General features: G+C 40.2%; 1 protein-coding gene across 1 annotated transcript in view; it reads right to left on the bottom strand.

The window, feature by feature from the left end:
* apbb2a (amyloid beta (A4) precursor protein-binding, family B, member 2a) overlaps positions 1-16,987 on the bottom strand; it is a 33,345-nt gene that overhangs the window by 4,102 nt on the left and 12,256 nt on the right. Inside the window, exons 8-9 of the mRNA XM_076103915.1 lie at positions 6,043-6,157; positions 976-1,051 (exon numbers count right to left, since the gene is read on the bottom strand). Of these exons, the coding sequence (XP_075960030.1) occupies positions 976-1,051; positions 6,043-6,157 (191 nt within the window). The remainder of the gene's footprint in view (positions 1-975; positions 1,052-6,042; positions 6,158-16,987) is intronic.

The following is a 16,987-nucleotide window of genomic DNA, read 5'->3' as shown; positions in this document are numbered from 1 at the left end:
TTATCGTACATTAATTCCATATTTAAAGTCGAGCTCAGACAGGCCAGATCCGATGAGGACAGCACGGCCATTATGCTGGTGTTGGCGCTCATCCCAAATCATTGGCTGCTAATCTCCTAAAATGTGTCCCAACAGGGGATCGTGCACACTCCCAGCCACCCTGAAGAGATCTAATCCAGGCGAGAACAAGAACTGTTTTCCATCCACTGGTTTAGCAGTGAATGGACCTCTAGAGCTCACTGGATGGTCTATCCACTGTAAGGACGCCTCTCACTGGGTACCAACTGGTTTTTCAGTAAAAAAACGAATAATTCAAGCAAGTAATAGCTTTAAAATATGTGAGGGATGTTTCACCAATACGTTCTTTGATCCTGTGGTTGAGATGAGCGCCGTGGAGCACCAGGCCTCGCCTGAAAAAAACACTCATTGGATTTTAATGAGGTCGACTTCCTCTGTAAGTGAAGAGCCGATATAGTTCTTTTATATTCTGATGCTGGAGCTCCTTTCCCTCACGCTCAGCAGATACACACCCCAGCTGAAGATACAGCAGAGGATGAATTGTGCTGGCGCTTTTTTTCTTTCTTTCTTCCTATAATTACTTGGGACTGAGAGGACCTCAGCGGAGGGACTTCGCAAAATAGGAAATGGTGAATAGAATTAGCGCTGGGAGGATAAAGCTCAGCGATTGTGGAGCGAGGAGTTGTTCTGAAGTCAGCATTATCAGTGTGTAATTGAACCAAACGCCGCTACCTTTTTTGTTAGCAAATGTTCACAGTCGCTCCTGCGGCGATAAGGTCATTTTTAAGAAAACACATATGGTTCTAGATGTGGAGAATTGCTGTAATGTGAGACAAGAAACCACGGCGGGGAAGATAGCACATGGCTGACAAATCCAATTCTCTCATGAGGGAACTACAAAAGAACAAGATTCAAAGAAAAAGAGTTGTGCGCATGTGTGTGTGTGTGTGTGTATACCTTGTAGGGGTACATCGGAGCCGGTCTGGGAGGAGCTGCCAGCTGCAGCTTTGGCACTTTTCCTTTCAGCCATAATCTAGAGAGGAAAGGAGGGGAAAGAAAGAGGAGACAAGAGGGTAAGAAAAAAAAAAAAAGAGAGAAGAGGAAAGCGATCAGAATGGGAATTGGGAAGCCAGAAAGAAAGATATGGTTGATATAAAATAAGCATAAAAAAAAAGATTTTTCAGCAAAGAGTTAATAACACAATTTGAATGATAAGACTGGTGAAATTCTATAATTTTGCTGTCAACAACTCCAATGAAAAGTCCAAACCCAACAGTGCGTTAGTATTTTTCTCAATACCTTTCCAACATTAATATATTTGCAAATCTTTAAAAAAGGGTCACATGTACTTGCATTTTTGCAAAAGGGTAATTTCCTCAAACAGCTTTAAGTTGCTGTAGTTGTTCGCTAATGTTACTCAAACAGGAGTAAACTGTGTATTTATTGGGGACTATTTTCAGCCATGGATTTGGTGCGCTAGTCACGGAGTTAGTGGATTGAAACAGAGTTAACTACTGTACAGTGCGGGTCTTAATCATAATGAAGGAACATGTCTCCCAGTGCAGCGGTGTAGCTTACTGATGTATTTTCAATAGTTGTTGGACAATCATGGAGCTTGATAGCACAGAGGAATAAACTGTTTCTGGCTTTTACTTCACAGGTGATACTTGTTCGAATATCAATTCATTGTCCGTTTTTGTTCTTGTCGTGGAATTTGATGACAATAACAAAAGTATTAAATATTAACAGCCTTATCCTTTAAAACCCTCCCGTACATATGGCATATCCAAATTCACCCTTCTAAGAAAAAATGTCTGCTTTCTCTCTTTTCTTTGCTTCTGCTCTTCTGCTGCAGTGCACACACTCTTTAAAAAGTGTTGAATAGTCTGCATGGCCCCTGCACTGAGCTGCTGCACTCTTCCTGCTACAGATACTTGATTAATTGTAGGTGTCATTAATCAAAGTCTATGGTGAGTCTGCAATTCTGCTCACAGGGGAACATGCAAGAAGAAGACACATGCACATATACACACTCTCTCACACACACACACACACACACACACACACACACACACACACAAAGGAAACCCGCTCAGCGCGCTGCACAGCTGCAAGACTCAGGTCACCAAGTTTCCCCGCTGCAGTAAAGAGAAAACTACCACTGTGTTTAAAATAGGCTGTGTGAAGAGAAAGAAGAGACACATAGAAATACAGATGTGACGATTCACACTCTTCCCTCAATTCAGGGCAGATAAGATCAAATAAATGGGAAAAACCCCATTTCTATGGGTCAATAGCCTCTAAGGTAACAGATCTGTCGTTCCAGGTAGATTCCTCCTTTACAAGGTCACACTGGTCTGACGACAGAAGGCTATGTGAGCCATATCACACCACATTGGTGCATCACGCATATCCAAAGAGTTCTTTCTACAAGAAATCACAAGACTGATATATCAATTATTATTTAACATCACATAATATTGCTATGTATGTCATATGCTTCTAAATCTTAACTTTAATCCATTATTCCAAACATACTGTGCATATACATCTTTCAAATTCATTTCTAAATTCTATTCATGCGTGTATGATTTTAATAAATATAAAAACGTTTGTCGCTGTGACTCATGCAGTGTTCATTTCATATCTCTTGTTCAGATTTGACTTAGCTGTTTACGTCTTTCCATTTCTTTCTCTTTTTTACAACATTTTTATGACATACTGTACTGTGCCTTTTATTTCATACTGTCTTATACAATGCTTTATGGCTTACTATACTGTGACTTTTCTGTAGGACAAAATATACATAACTTCTTATGATTCTTTAGACACACTATACTATGAATCAATCTGTGGATCTGCAAATTATTTTGAATCTGCAATCGTTGAATACTCTCATTTAAAACTCCGGGCCCTCTTTTTGTGGCGACCAGCGCTCACCTTGATGTTTGCTTTGCTTGCCTTTATGGTATTATGGTGCCCAGTACAGTGAGCACAGTGCACATGTGGGAGGAGATGTGCAGGTAGGAGGTTCATTCAGATGAAGCAGTGTTTGGTGAGTTGTTGTTATTTCGGTGGAAATTGGGTCTTAGACTTCGTGCTGAGAAAAGACGTTTCACAACGTGGAACATCCAGCTGGTGCCAATCTGAAAAGATTTGTTCCTGCATCCAATAATCCACTGTGCATGATGTCTAACTTTTGATGGATTAGGGTTATGTGATTATCAATGCGTAAAAACGGGAAATATCTTGTTACCATATTGAATTGACCAGGTATTTGGTATAAATATGCACACACACACACTCACATACTCACACACGCACACATGCTGAAAACAGTTTTTCTTGCTCTGTAACCTAAATCTTATCTCCTCTCCTCGCTATAAAGGCTCTTAAAATGTCCCTCTATCTCTCTCCTCAGCTCTTACTTCTCCAGTAAAAGATAACAGAAATTTTGCTGCAAAGGTGTTATGCACTCCTGGCTATTAGTTTCTTTTTTTTGGAACATGTAGGAGTATAGCATCTAAGTTAGGCTACAACCTTAAAAAGTACCTGTGGATAACTGACTGCGGTCAAGTCAGCAGACACTCAGATCTCCGTGGTCAACTCAGCAGACACTTAAATTGTAGTGCACCTATACGCTGAACCTTACGGTAAACGCAACCAAACGGCACAGGACGGGAGCGAGCGAAGGATTTTGCAAAGTTAGCGGAAAGATTAACGTGAAAACTTCCGGTTTTCTACAGACGAACATCCGGTTTTCAAAATAAGATGCCAACAAAGTATACATATTGCATAATGAAATGAGATTAAATGAATTATATTCCAATAAGTATAAAAAATGATACCATCATCTCGTGAGTTAAAGGGAAAATACACCTAAATTGTGCGTAAAGTGTCTTTATTCTTTGATTTGAGGGTTGCTGGAAATTAATAATACCTGACTGACAGTCAATTAAGATGTTTTACGAAGCAAAAACTCTGAACTGAATTTATATCTTCAAATGGCAAATTTCTGAAGTTTTTAAGGTGCTATGAAAATGTTTTTCTCAATAATTCCCCACAATGACTAATGCATATGCATACATATATATGTTCAGGACAAAAAAAGGCTAATATCACAATATTTGAGCTGCTACAAAAATATTTTTCTCAATAATTCCATACAATGACTGATGTATATGTAATCAAGGCATCGTTGACTCCACCCATAGAGAAAATAAGACATTTTGACTGTACCAATTAAGAGATGTAAAAGTCATACATTTGAATCGAGGAACAGGTAATTTCTGAATATTTGAAGTGTTATAAAAAGTATTCCCTCAACAATTCCAAACAATGATTGATGTATACAGGTGCATCTCAATGAATTAGAATATCATCGAAAGTGTGATATATTTCGAGTGTTTATTTCTTTTAATTTTGATGATTAGGCTATGGTTTACAGCTAATAAAAACCCCAAATTCCGTATCTCAGAAAATTTGATATTACATAAGACCGATTAAAAAAAGGATTTTTAATACAGATGAGCTGAAGGCCCCTATCAAAGCAACCTGGGCTTCCATAACACCTCAGCAGGGCCACAGTCTCATCACCTCCGTGCCATGCCGCATTGATGCAGTAATTCATGCAAAAGGTGCCCCGACCAAGTATTGAGTGCATACATTATACTGTACATAGACATACTTTTCAGTAGGCCAACATTTCCGTATTAAAAAACCTTTTTTAAATTGGTCTTATGTAATATTCAAATTTTCTGAGATACAGAATTTGGGGTTTTTATTAGCTGTAAGCCATAATCATCAACATTAAAAGAAATAAACACTCGAAATATATCACCTTGTGTGTAATGAATCTATATCATATATGAGTTTTACTTTTTGAATTGAATTACTGAAATAAATTAACTTTTCGATGATATTCTAATTCATTGAGATGCACCTGTATACATTAACCATTGTTTGGAATTATTGAGGAAACACTTCAAATATTCAGTTATTGGATATTTCTTGGAACAAATGTAGGACATTTACTTAAAAAAATCTCTTAATTACCACAGTAAAAATGTTTAATTTTCTGTATATGTGTAGTCAGAGATTTCCTCAACTTATATGCATCAGTCATTGTTTGGAATTATTGAGAAAATAGTTTTTATAGCACCTCAAATATTCAGAAATGTACCCGTTTCTGGGTACAAATGTATGACTTTTAATTTGAAATATCTCTTAATTGGGACAGTAAAAATGTCTAATATTCAGTATGGGTGGAGTCAACGATGTCCCCAACACATACATGTCAGTCATTGTCTGGAATTATTGAGAAAAATATTTTTGTAGCACCTTAAATATTGTGATATTACCCATTTTTGTCCTGAACATATATGCATTAGTCATTGTGTGGAATTATTGAGAAAAACATTTTTATAGCACCTTAAACAAAAAATGTGCCATTTGAAGATACAAATTCAGTTCAGAGTTTTTGCTTCGTAAAATATCTTAATTGACCGTCAGTCAGGTATTATTAACTTCCAGCAACCCTCAAATCAAAGAATAAAGACACTTTACGCACAATTTAGGTGTATTTTCCCTTTAACTCACGAGATGCAGGTAGCATGTTTTATACTTAATGTGAATATAATTCATTTAATCTCATTTCATTATGCAATATGTATACTTTGTTGGCATCTTATTCTGAAAACCGGATGTTCGTCTGTAGAAAACCGGAAGTTGTCTCACGTTAATCTTTCCGCTAACTTTGCAAAGTTCTTCGCTCGCTCCCGATCTGTGCCGTTTGGTTGCGTTTACCGTAAGTTTCAGCGTATATGTGCACTACAATTTAAGTGTCTGCTGAGTTGACCACGGAGATCTGAGTGTCTGCTGACTTGACCGCAGTGATAACACTGCAACAGCAGAGAAGAGGATTTCTTCTCTCTTCAGTAGTCACCCTGATTAAAGCTCCATAGCTTGTTTCAGAGCAGCAGACAAGCTCGTTCATGCAGAGTCGGCAACGGTAATGACACCCACCTTAGAGCAGATTTCGTGGAGACTTGTCGCGATGGCTGCGGCAGGAGTATCACATCGGAACACGTGGCACTTCAGCACTCGCGTGTTCTTGTCTCTCGCCACGTAGGCAAAGTCCCTGAAACATGGACAGAAGACACTTAAGAAACAAAGAAACATGATGGACCTCTGCAGCAGATTTACCAAACATATGGCTTCCTTAAAGGGGCAGCAAGTAAGAATCTCTGCTGTATGATAATAATAATAATAATAATAATAATAATACAGATGATTCAGTAATTATACCTCACCAGGTGGGTGACCATCCAGCTTTTAATCTTATTTTCTATTTAACTTTCAATTAGTTATGCAATTTCCTTGAGAAGAAAATCAAGAAAGAAGAAAGCAGGTTGCTTCCCCCATAATAAGTGAAATACTGCATTGTAGCATGTAGCATGAGGTAACTGTTGTGTTTATATGTGTCTGATAAGGGAGAGAACAATTGAGGGATATTTAGGGTTAAGAAAATACAAAACATGATAAATACTTTCACTGCCTTTTCAGGCCCGTCACACAATTCTATCTCTTTGTAAATTTGCCTTAATGACATTTGTTTCCATCTCATAACACTTCTTCAATACATATTGTATGTGGAAGGTTTTATCCAGTTAATGTTAATACACTGAATAGCTACAAGCTGCTTTGGTTTTTCAGCAACTAGAGTATAGTTTTCCTCTCAAAGCCTGCTGGTAATACTCCTCTGAGAGTCATCTTTGGACATTGTTTCGTATTAAGATTAAACACATCTTCCCAGAGGGCGTCTATCTTAGGGCCAATATGAGCGGATATGATTGCCAATTTGTATTTTACATTCCCTTCAGCATTTTTCTTGAGTTTGTAGGGTTCATTATTGGCATAATCAGCAAATTGAAACATCCGATATCTTAATATATTACTGTCCATTTTAAAATTCCTCCCAGGTTTTGAGCCCACATTTTTTCTCATTCCCCTCATCAGAACATTTCTACTGGAGTGGGATTTACATATTTTCTTCATTCTGTGTTGTCAGGACTCCTTGCAAACATAAAAAAAAGTCCTTCCTTTGATATGTCCTCTATTTGGAAACTGAAACTTTTCATCCCCCCTCTGCAAAAACAACATCTGTTGTCAGCTGTTCAACAATGGAATAGAGACCCAGCAAGATGAATTGCAAGAAATGAAAACACATAATTATCATTACCCCATTTTGCATCATAATATACTGTATTTACCTATTTCTTGTTGGCGCTCTGCTCTAATTAGCGCCCTCATTTTATGTGAAAATGTTGCATCGATATTTGTGTCATTTACAGGCTACCATAAGCTCTGCTGCTGTTGCCGTAGTTCCGGTGCTGGACACTGGTCATGGTCTAATGAATGAATAGATTACTTAAAGCAACTTTAACATGTGGCATGTTGTGTGCTGTTGCTCAGTAAACAGCAGGTTTCTCTGTCCGTAGTCATTCCTCAACTGAAAACTGTGGATGCAATTTTTTTGGGCAACTGACACACACACACACACACACACACACACACACACACACACACACACACACACACACACACACACACACACACACACACACACACACACACACACACACACACACACACACACACACACACACACACACAGGCATACAGTTATAGTGTTATACAGGAAGGATGATGTGTGTCCCAGTGCCTGTGGAACTATGTGCCACATGGAAGGAAAATTAGAGTATGAGGGTGAGACTGACAGAGGAAGCTCCACGGGGAAAGAAACTTTCTGCAGAAAGTGGATGGGAGATGAAACACAGATACGTGTGGGAGACACACACACACACACACACACACACGCACACAAGATGAAAGATAGACACATTTCTTCCTAATTAACAGGTGAGATAAGCTGCAGAACAAAAATGTAGGAGGATGTCTTTCTAGTCAGGACCTTAATGATTGAATAACAGAAGCAGACTGAAAGAGGGGAGTTGGGACATGCAGTGAAGCCAACTGGATGGTAGTGTGACCAACTTCATGCACACGCACACACACACAAACACACACACACACACGCACAGTGCACACTCCAAAATAACCTTAGACGCAAACAGAAGTATGGCATTCATCACAGTGGGCTCTTTGTGTTTATGAGTCTATTATCCGGACTGTCTCTTCAGCTAATTGTGTGCTCACACACTTTGGGTCGATAATCATCTGCACCTGCAGCCAGAAAGAAAAGTGCAATGTGATGTGTGAGCGTGTGTGTGTGTGTGTGTGTGTGTGTATGCATCCAGTGCGCTTCGTTCAGGGACATTTAAACAGCGTGTCACCAATGCAGCAGGAGTGGCCTTGCCTCACTACAAATGGTTCTTTTATGACTTCTGGACCCCCTCTCGGGGATCACAATGCTATAAAACATCATGCAACCCTTAATAGGAAAGAACCCGGGGCTCGCTGATGATTTAGCACCAGTGATTTAGACCTTTAGTTGTTGCTGCTGCACTCCTGTACAGAGCAACAGTGACTCTGGATGAAACAAAGCCACTGATTTGATGTCTGTGATGACAGAGTTGATTGCACAAGAGAGACGCGATCACAGTCAAAAAACACCACAAAGAGCAGTTACCTTTCTCTGGGTCCCGGGAAGCAGAAGGGAGGTGGGGGAAAAAAAGGGAAGGAAGCAAGGAGGAAGAAAGGAGGGTGGTGAAGGAAATAGTAATGAAAGAATGAATGAGTTCCAGAAATAAAGTGGGGCGTTGAATTAAGAGACAGGAAAAATGGCAGGATTGTGTTATGCCAAAAGATGAAGAGAGAGCAGAAGGTGGAATAGAAAAAGCAAGAGGAAAAAAAACAAGAGAAACGTTAATACACACGACATACGGAGTCAGAAACAGTCACGATGCTCTTTCACCTCAATTACAGTCTTCCCGTGAGATGTGTGTTTTATGTTGTGTGCGTGTGTGTGTGTGTGTGTGTGTGTGTGTGTGTGTAGCTGGAGCTCAGGTCTGTGTACATTTCATTTCAGTGTCTTAAAGCATTCCACTACATTATGACACAGCACACCTTTTCTATTAGATGTGCCAACAGAGCTAGCACACACACGCACACACCTTGTTGCCCCTGCAGCTTTCCCTCCCCCTACTCCCCATTTCCCTGAACCTCTCCCTCCTCTCAATCTCTCTTTCATCTTCCCCTTTGCGTTCACTCTTTAATCTTCCTCTCCTCTCTCTCTCGTCTACGCACACTCTTTTCTTTCTACAACAGGAGAAGCCCAAAAAAGAACAAAGATGCAACACAAAATGATTCATATCAACAGTGTAAGTCATCACAGCCGCTCTCTTCCATATCATAGTCTGTGACGCTCCATTATCAGCAACACTAGAAAGGAGGCACAAGCTGAATAAAGAACAGAGGGTTTATTCAAACATTGACTGCCTTTGATTCTTTGATGATCCACTTAGTAGAAGCCGTCTGTGTGTGTGTGTGTGTCTGCATCTATTAAAATGCATCTCTTTATCTCTGTTTCTCTGTGTCTGAATTTCATTCACGATTTTCTTTGCTCCAAGTCCATTTACTTGCCATTCTACTTCCTCCTGCTTCATTTCTAACTCAGACATGCCTTCTTCACTGTCAGTCACTTTGGTGAAATTGGATTTCAGTGTTGAAATTCTGAATGGTCCAAAATCTGCTCTCCACGTACCTCTGCAATGTGCCCCTTTCTTTCTGTATTTTTCACAACTATTTGCATACGAGTGTCAGGCTGAAAGTGTTGCGAATGCTTTATTACTGATGGACAAACCACATCACACCTGATTCAAACCCAAGACAGACTCCTGCCTCCCCAAAACACCGATAGTTTTCTCATGATCACACTGAATTGACTTTTACAGCACAAGACTGAGAACGAGCAACATCTGGAAATGTATCTTTTTCTGTCTGTTTTGGCCTTTGCACCTGAAAACTGAACATTTCAAAATCAAGGCATTGAGATTTTGGAATACAATTACATAAGCTTGTTGATTAAAGTCAAGGACAAAGCAGTAACATTACAAAGCCATCTTTTGGACTGATCACACATTTAAAACGTTAATAGAGCTAATCACACAAAACAGGTGTCGTCATTAAGTCAAGTCGTTTACTTTGTCGGATATAAGCCAGTATAACCCTGTATAGGTAATGATGCATGAAAGAGGGGACAGAATCTGCAGAACCCCACACCTGAGAGATTTTTAACCAACCAAACTCAGTATAATTTACAGTATTTACAAAAAAAACTAACACATTTTATTTTTTATCTACAAAAGAGACAGATTTTGTCTTAAAATAATTTGAATCAATCAGCCTTCTGAAACCCGATTTGAACATGACCTCAGTGCCCTGCCTCTACATGTTGGCTGTAATGCAATCTTTTATAGCTCGCCGACCAAATTAAGAAAAAGAACAATATTAGACTTGTTGGCTTCCTGTGGCATTGAGGAGCAGTTATCCCTGACCTCAGTTAATGGAGAGGGTGACACATGGGAGAGAGGGAAAGGCAGCCAATCAACTCACAAAAGAAGATGAATGACACATAGACCTCAGAGAGTAGAGAGAGTTTTTGGGAGGAAAGTGAGGGGGTAGGACAGGAGTGTTAAAGGCAGGAGGCCAGAAAGCCAAAATGAAAAGGTGGAAGTGTAGCAGAGAGGTGCGAGACTCACTAGGGGCTGGATTGCGGAGGAAGAGATTGAGAGCAAAAAGAGAGGTAAAAAGAGGTATGACATGAAAGGTATGAAAGCAGAGAGATGAGTTAAAGCAATACTCCCACCACTCGGGCTCTTTCTCTCTCTCTCCCTCTCTGTGCTCCACATATATCCAGAGCTGTATAAAGGATGACTGACTCACTACTACCAATCTCTCCTTGATCCTGATGGCTGTGAGGCAGGCTCGCCTGGAGATGATGCGTACAACTCGGAGAGTAAATGAGGTCACGGCTGCGGATGTATGGGGAACTGGGTTTGAGAAAAGTTGCACAGAACCGTCAGCAGCTCTGACATCACCCAACCATCAGTAGTGCAAACAGCACTGTGTGTGCTAGTAACATTAGCATATGTACACTTGACGGAAAATCCCACCCTTACAAAATTAAACATGGTTTTCAGTTAGATATTAAATGCCTGATGCATTCCTCCATTTCAGTTATGAATTTAGATCCCCTATACCTGAAATTATTTTACGATTCGTTAAATTGCACAAAAGCCACCAAATACGGTGTAGGGATATCAGAAGCCGCTGACAAATGCTGATGACAAACGTAAGAAGAAAAAAATCTAGAATGCAAAATGCTGTAGAGCACTGATTCTGAGGTTAGTTGTGAAAATCATGTATTTGCCTCCATTATAGTGGGTTTCTGCATGAAATAAGACTATTAATTCTTAGTGTAAATGCAAGAAAGCTGCAAACAAAGCCGGATTTTTCCCACTCATGTTTGAGATGACGGTCAATGAGCTGTGGCAAAGAGGTGAAGTTAGGGAGCGACTCAAAAGTGCATGCATTCCCCCCCATGCCAAATCTCTACACTGTCTTCTGTCAAATAAAGGCCCCAAGAAATCATCTTAAAAAAAACAACAATAAACTGATCATATTTCCATCTCCATTAACCATTACACTGCTGTTATTGAACTCGGTTTACACTTAGTTTTTGTTTTGATGGTGGGGTTCAAATACAAATCATGTTGGATTATTTTATTAATTAGGGTACATTGGGTAAAATATCTAGGAGCTTCACGGTACACTCCACATGATGCCACATTGTTTACTTTACAGTTATCCATAAAATTAAGAAAATTACAACAGTAAACAACTAAATGGGCCCAGGAATGGAGGTGCATCAGCAATAACTGCTCGGTGTTGAGTGTTGATGGTTTTGCAATTCATTTTTCTTCTTTATTGTCTTTTTTTCCCTTTTAATTAAATTTTTTTGCCATAAACAATACCATTTGCAAATGTACTGCTCGTTTATTTAGACTATTTTCATTTATAATACTGTATAATTAAAATGCAAGTAGTTTTGACACACTTTATACACAATGTCTTGGCTATGCATCTTCAGGTGCTAAAATGGTGTAATAAAACGAAAGTGTCCACAACTGCTGCTGTAATAGAGGCTTTTTAAGAGGCAGTGGAAACAACACATGTAAGTAGTCCCCAGCCTGCTCTGCTGTACTTTCCCCTGCTCTGTGGCTTCCAGTATCGCTCAGTAGAAACTCTACAAACCATCTGTCACACGCACACAGAAACACGCAGAGCGCCGTGGCATCACACACACTTCACACAGACTTCAATTATCAAACAGCTTTACAGAGTGTCTGGGTAGTGCAGGCCACTATGCTAATGCTCTTACATATGCTAATTGCACGGCCAAATGCTGATAGGAAATGTCTGAGGAGGAAGTTCTTGTGACTCTCCTGTCAGCAGACAGTAGACGGGGAGGCAGAGAGGGCCAGGTGTGTGTGTGTGTGTGTGTGTGTGTGGGGGGGGGGGGGGGGGGGTAAATATGCTCTACTTATTGATTGCAACTGAACTGGTAACTGTATGATTACTGACAGTGTTGTGACTTTGGCTTCAGCCCAAAGTGGATGTGGATCAGATCCAGTTTTACAGTGAGATGCAACGCTGAACTGTGACAGGTGAGAGCAACGCTAGAGTGGAGACAACAGCTGGATGGTGGTTTAGAGGAAAGCCCTTTCATCACACTGTAAAGAGAATTAAAAAAAAACACCTTACAGGTATATTCAAATGTAGCAGCTGTTTCCCTCCAATTATTCTCTTTTAAAAGTTTTTTTCTTCTTCTTGTAACGCTTGCATGAGACTCTTCTTTTATAAGCTTACTTAAAAACCTGATGCGGCGTGAAATCGTCCTCAGTAAAACAAAGCACTCTGCAATTTCCTTAAAAGGAATACAATTATCAGTGCAAAGGCAATATGAACACATAAAGATTAGAGCTTAAATATTATTCAAGAGGATTATAAGAAAAAGATAAATCCATCCTAAAGCTCTCTTTGTAAGTGGTAAAAAAGTGAGGGAACAGTTCTGCTGTCACAGCCTTCAAATGCATTAATATTTCCATTAATTCAAATTCTGTTGATGGACCTTTTTAATCTATTTTGCTGGAAAATTCTCAATTTCCATCTGTTCAAACTCAATAAACATTGCCGTACACTGCTGTGAGGACACTGTCTTTCAAACATTGGACCCCTGAGTGGTGATAATTGTGTTTGCAGTAAACAGTGTCTGTGGCTCATGACTGAAGTTAATTGTAGTTGATTGTAATGGAATGTAGAATAGGGTGATAAAACCCAGTAAGAAGAGATGCAAAGTAGACACTTTAAATAGCCTATTAATCTGACCGTACAGAGCTGCTGACAGATATTGGCTTAGTTTTACAGTACTGCAATATTGATGCAATGTTGGTGTCCACTAACTGGTATTTACAATCGTGTCATTGGCATGCTTAGATATCCAATATTCTAATTAGAGCCGAACTAATACATCGTTATCAATATTTGAGAAATAAACATATATTGGCAAGTATTTTTTAAAGCATTTCTGAAGCATCCCCTGCATTTGGTTGTCTAATTTTAAATCAATCAGTTGACATTTTGGGAAATAAAACACCTCTTCTCATGCTGAGAGTTTGATGAGACATACGTTTAAGCTTCGAGTAGGAGCCAGAGGCAATTAGCTTAGCTTAGCATAAAGACTAGAGGCAGAGGCTAGCCTGGCTATCTCAAAAATCCACCAACCAGAACCTCAAAATATCTTTTTGAATGTAATGTAATGTAAAAACGACAATCTGTGGTTTTAGGGGGGCAAGACATGGTCACACAGACCATTTCCTCCGTTGAGTAATACCAATCTTCTCCTTTCTCCTCAACTCTCAGCAAGAAACTTCCAAAACCATATTTCCCAAAACTATTCCTTCAATTTGTGAGATGGCACAATGACAACAAGTGTCTATGGAGCAGGATCTTGGAGTTAATTTGGATCTGACTAAAAGCACCACAAGTAAAAACCACAGGTGCACTGGAGTACTTAAAGTCTTTGTGACAACTGAGCAGGGTAAACCCCTCTGCGACCTGGTGAATTAGTGAAGGCCCACAGCCATTACGCCTAATGTAGAATGTCTGTGCATAATTACCTCTCTACACCGTAAACTTGTTTACAGCACCAAGATCAGCCGCGAAAAATGAGCACCAGGACTAGAGGGTGCAGCGAAAGAGGAGGTACCTCATGACACACACTCCCTGCCTCTCTGCGGACACGTTTACACACACACACACACACACACACACACACACACACACACACACACACACACACACACACACACACACACACACACACACACACACACACACACACACACACACACACACACACACACACACACACACGCAAAATCACCAATATTGCCCAAGGCAGCAAAGAACTAGGCCAAAATCAAGTCAAAATAAAAATAAAACTGATGTCTACAGTGTATTAAACAGCGTACACAGCCCACAGCGCTGTTTGTGTGATTTGAGCAGACTGTTGACATTGTTTACAGCAAAAGCAATGCATCAGTTTGATTCGCCCTCAGTGCCTCTGCATCGTTTCCAAGAAAACGCACAGATTTACAAAGCTGATGGTGAAGATGGTGTCTTACTAAAAGGGAGAAACGCACGCAACCCCAGCTTATGTTCACGCAGCTTTGTGACCCAATTCCAAGCATTCGGTGTGGCAGAGAGGCAAACGAGAGAGGGAGGGGCAACAAGTCGAGGAGACACACACAGCATCCGTGTGTCAACACTCGTCGTATATCATTACATATTTAAAAGCAGAGATAGGTGGGTGGGCGAGATGGAAAGAGAGAGAGAGAGAGTGTGGGGAATAAGGGATGAGGGGGAGAAAGAAGGATTCTGGGTGGGCGAGAGAGAGAGAGACAGAGAAAGATGATGTCCTGCTGTTCTCTCCACTCTTGATCATTTATACATCACACTGCTCTGGATTGTGTGTGTGTGTGAGAGAGAGAGAGAGAGAGAGAGAGAGAGAGCATGTATGTGTACACAACTGCCGATATTCTCAACTGAGACAGAGCTTCAGTGAGATGTCACTTCAGTATGACGCCCCCATGCATGATCTTACTAATGTGTGTGTAGTGTGTGTGTGTGTGTGTGTCTGTGAGAGAGAGAGAGAGATAAACAGTGTGTGTGGGAGAGTGCAGGGATTTGGTGTCGGGTTAGTGTTGAGTTATACCAAGCTCTACTCACAGTGCAGTTGGTTTCATACACTGTATGCATGTAACCTAATTAGCTGCATGTGCCATAAATCATCATGTTATATGCACATAGTGAACAGTAATTAGTGGTATCTCTCTCATTCTATTTAAAGTAGATCTACAGAACATTTTAAAGGGTCAGTTCACCCAATTTATAAAATAATATTCTGCTTGATTAATTGATTAATTTTTGATTTCTTTCTCACTCAAAACTACCAAACATCCCCCTTTGTTCCAGCTCTTCTTCTTGGTCTTATGCAATATCAAATTAATAATTTGGGGCTTTTGGACTGCTAGTCAGAATTTATCAAGAATTAAGACTTGGTTGATTGGCTAAAATAATTTGTAACGAGCATTATTTGCATTTTTTGGACCTTAACTAATTGATTAATTAAGAAAATAATAATCTTACCTCTAGTGGAATCTACTGTCGAATGTAGATAGTTTATTTGAGATAGTCATCTCTAATAAATTAAATTTTTTAGCAAATCTGACTCGCACCAATACATAAACAAATAACTTGATTAGGTCCCTTTCGGTGATGACTTGCTAAAATCCTTCCTAACAAGGAAGTTAAGTAGACTTGTTCCCAACAAAGCTTCCAGTAGCAGGTTTATCTCATTTGAATTAGAGGAGTTGGTGTCAGCCAATCAAGATCAAGTGTTGTGACTCGTTGCCCTGTGGGGACCTCAAATTACCTGCATCTATTTGTAAATCATTGGATTGTGAGTAGTCTGATCTTGAGCTGCAGCAAGATTTTAAATCATAATCATGAAAGGTGATAAATGCATTCTTCTAAACACACTCTGTCAAAATGAGTAAATCCTTTGAATAAAGTGAGGTATTGATTCTGAAAAGGGGAGATTAATTCACCACCACACACATTTATTCTGCTAGGCCCATCAACAGCTGCCTCACAGAAAACAAACCTACATCAAGCACTTCCAAACAAGTTGAGTGTTCAAATATATATATAGTTCAGGTAGACACTGACTGCACCAGTGTGCTGCTGTGTTCAGCTCTGTGTGATCAGCGAACATCAACATCACATCGCCGCCCGCCACGGACCAGCGATGGTTTATCAGGGTGAGATTTATTGGCTGGTGGGGCAAGGGAGGGGATCTATAGGAGGAGTAATCCGTCAGGAAGACAGGGATTACAGCAGGTGTGCCTAACAATGCTGATGTAAAAGAGAGAGGGACGGTGAGAGTGTAAATGCAAGAAAGAAGGAAGAAATGTTTTTTTAAGGTTTTTGTACTCCTGAGTGTCTCTGTTTGTAATTCTGTCTGTGTGTGTGTGTGTGTGTGTGTGTGTGTGTGTGTGTGTGTGTGTGTGTGAGACATATGACTCTGGGCTGGAGAGTGAGTGGGGACACAGCTCCAACCGTAATGGCCCTTCAGAGAATGAGGGTTTCTGGGAGGCTGGGTGGACATATCCTGACACGAGGCGTGTGTATGTGTGTGGAGAAGTGGGAGTGATGTATTGTGGGTAGATGGAAGGACCTGACGTGGAGGAGCGATGACTTGCAGGGAAAGATATAGAGGTCTGTACGGGGCTCAAATCGGAGCCGGAGTGGGATGGAAAGGCCATCAATCACTCTGGCGTCTATCGAGTGGGTCTAGGTGTTCGGACCCCGTCCCTGCGGGCCG

The sequence above is a fragment of the Anarhichas minor genome, unplaced genomic scaffold (assembly GCF_050575085.1).
Source record: "Anarhichas minor isolate MPS153535 unplaced genomic scaffold, ASM5057508v1 ptg000028l, whole genome shotgun sequence".
Lineage (NCBI taxonomy): Eukaryota > Metazoa > Chordata > Actinopteri > Perciformes > Anarhichadidae > Anarhichas > Anarhichas minor.
The sequence above is the reverse complement of the archived record's forward strand: the minus strand, read 5'-3'. Positions and strand labels throughout refer to the sequence as shown.